This window comes from Neovison vison, chromosome 4 (genome assembly GCF_020171115.1).
Source record: "Neovison vison isolate M4711 chromosome 4, ASM_NN_V1, whole genome shotgun sequence".
In the NCBI taxonomy this organism is placed as follows: domain Eukaryota; kingdom Metazoa; phylum Chordata; class Mammalia; order Carnivora; family Mustelidae; genus Neogale; species Neogale vison.
This window is the reverse complement of record NC_058094.1, coordinates 35,951,921-35,954,473: the sequence shown is the minus strand read 5'-3', so window position 1 is coordinate 35,954,473 and position 2,553 is coordinate 35,951,921. Positions and strand designations below refer to the sequence as shown.

The 2,553-nt window shown below is 42.7% G+C and overlaps 1 protein-coding gene across 1 annotated transcript; it reads left to right on the top strand.

The window, feature by feature from the left end:
- The first annotated feature begins 202 nt into the window (after nucleotides 1-202).
- On the top strand, nucleotides 203-1,305 carry LOC122904391 (annexin A2-like). Its single transcript, XM_044245196.1, is given in 2 exon segments — nucleotides 203-911; nucleotides 914-1,305. Coding segments are annotated over 2 exon segments (1,017 nt in total). The 5' UTR covers nucleotides 203-223; the 3' UTR covers nucleotides 1,243-1,305.
- Nucleotides 1,306-2,553: the final 1,248 nt, after the last annotated feature.

Sequence of the window (2,553 nt, the reverse complement as noted above, 5' to 3'; positions counted from 1 at the left end):
CCAACTCTTTCCCCTTCTTACTGCCTTACCCATAGACATAATGGCTGAAGCTGAAGGGATCATCTGTGTCCGCAAGAAAAAGGACAAGAGAATCTCAGAGATGCTGAAACTGAGCATCAGAAGCAGCTGCTAACTTTCAGATCTTTCGTTTTAAAGTGAAGAAAACAGGCTCTACAACTGGGGACGCTTGCTGCACTCAGCGCTGGGCCCAGCTTCCTTCAAAATGTCTACTGTTCATGAAATTATCTGCAAGCTCAGCTTGGAGGGGGATCGCTCCATGCCCCCAAGTGCATATGAGTCGGTCAAAGCATACACCAATTTTGATGCTGAGTGTGATGCTCTGAACACTGAAATGGCCATCAAGACCAAAGGTGTGGATGAGGTCACCATTGTGAACATTTTGACCAACCGCAGCAATGAACAGAGACAGGATATTGCCTTCGCCTACCAGAGAAGGACCAAAAAGGAACTTGCATCAGCACTGAAATCAGCCTTGTCTGGCCACCTAGAGACAGTGATTTTGGACCTATTAAGAACACCTGCTCAATATGACTCTTCTGAGCTGAAAGCCTCCTTGAAGGGACTGAGGACTGATGAGGACTCCCTCATTGAGATCATCTGCTCAAGGACCAACCAAGAGCTTCAGAAAATTAACAGAGTCTACAAGGAAATGTACAAGACTAATCTGGAGAAGGACATCGTTTCTGACACATCCGGTGACTTCCGCAAGCTGATGGTTGCCCTTGCAAAGGGTAGAAGAGCAGAGGATGGCTCTGTCATTGATTATGAACTGATTGACCAAGAGGCCCGGGTTCTCTACGATGCCGGAGTGAAGAGGAAAGGAACTGATGTACCCAAGAGGATCAGCATCATGACTGAGCGGAGTGTGTGTCATCTCCAGAAAGTATTTGATAGTACAAGAGCTACAGCCCTTGTGACATGTTGGAGAGCATCAAGAAGGAGGTCAAAGGAGACCTGGAAAATGCTTTCCTAAACCTGGTCCAGTGCATTCAGAATAAGCCCCTGTATTTTGCTGACCAGATGTACGACTCCATGAAGGGCAAGGGGACTCGTGATCAAGTTCTGATAAGAATCATGGTCTCTCGCAGTGAAGTGGACATGTTGAAAATTAGGTCTGAATTCAAGAGAAAGTATGGCAAGTCCCTGTATTACTACATCCAGCAAGACACGAAGGGCGACTACCAGAAAGCGCTGCTGTACCTGTGTGGTGGGGATGACTGAGGCCCACGACGGTTAAGCATCCAGGAATGGTGCTCCTTTCTTTCCAGCTAACAATTCTAGAAAATAGCTTATGACTAATAATCCCCTTGTGCCCGTCCCCACAGGGATGGCGTTAGTATCACCTGCTCCCCATCCTTATTGCACTTGCCTAAGCATTGCCTGCCTCTCATGTCTAGTCTCTCCTTTTGGCCAAAGAAATGAAAATTCCAAGGAGTTGGAAGTGAAATCTATGTTGTGAAACACTTTGCCTCTTGTTTACTGTATCATAAACAGATGAATAAACTGAATTTTTACTTTATAAACAAACAATAAAAATAAAGTAAAGAAAACGAAATTTTATTTTTCTAAACCACGGTTAATCAACCTTGATGTAACTAACAGCTCGAAGCATTCCTGACTCCTTATTTATGTCGCTAGTCTTTGATTTATGAGATTTAGGCAACAACTGTTGACTTTCAGTTATAGTAAACGATGGTATCACCCTCCGTCATAACCTCCACTTCCTCCTCTCCCACACAACACCACTATCTTCCTCCTTCCACCCTCCTGATTGCATTTTATCATCAGTTTTAGTAAATCATCATTCAGTAATTCCATTATTGTGATTAAACGAACATCATCTGCTATCAGACCAAGTAGGTACAAGGATTAGGATGATAGTATTTCCACTCTTGTATGATTTCTTTCCTCCTGGAGCTACTGAATACTATCTATGTACTTAGTTTTCTCTGTACCTATTGTTACGACTTTCCACACCCTCAAAGAATTTCTCAATATAACTTTCCACAATGTTAAATATAATCTTTGGATTCCACCCCTACCACCACTCAGAGACCTCTGTTGAAAGAGTTTCACTGCTCTCTGAGCCTGTAACAAGGCCACCATTTTGACCTCCCTCGAACTGCTCCTCCTGTTTTCTGAGTCTTAAAGACCACCGCTTTCTTGGTTTTGCCTTGTTCTCCTAATTTCTAGTGGAGCACATTGTCCAATATCTTTCTGAGAAAGAGTGCACGAGAGGCACTTTGAGACTCTGCATTTCTGGAACTGAATTTTATTCTACTTTTATAGATCATCGAGAACTTGTCTAGGCATAGAGTTATTCAAGGGTATGGCTTTCAGTATCTTCAAGCTAGCAATGTTGTTGAGAGAGTTAATATATTCTGATCCTTGAGTCTTTGTGTCTGAGCAGTTTCTCTGCTCTTTTCATTTTATTTTTACTCTCTGGAAAGGTCAGCCCAGAAATTTAATCATAATTGCTTAAATTTACATCATTTAGAATCCACTGTACTGAGTACTACATGATCAGATCAA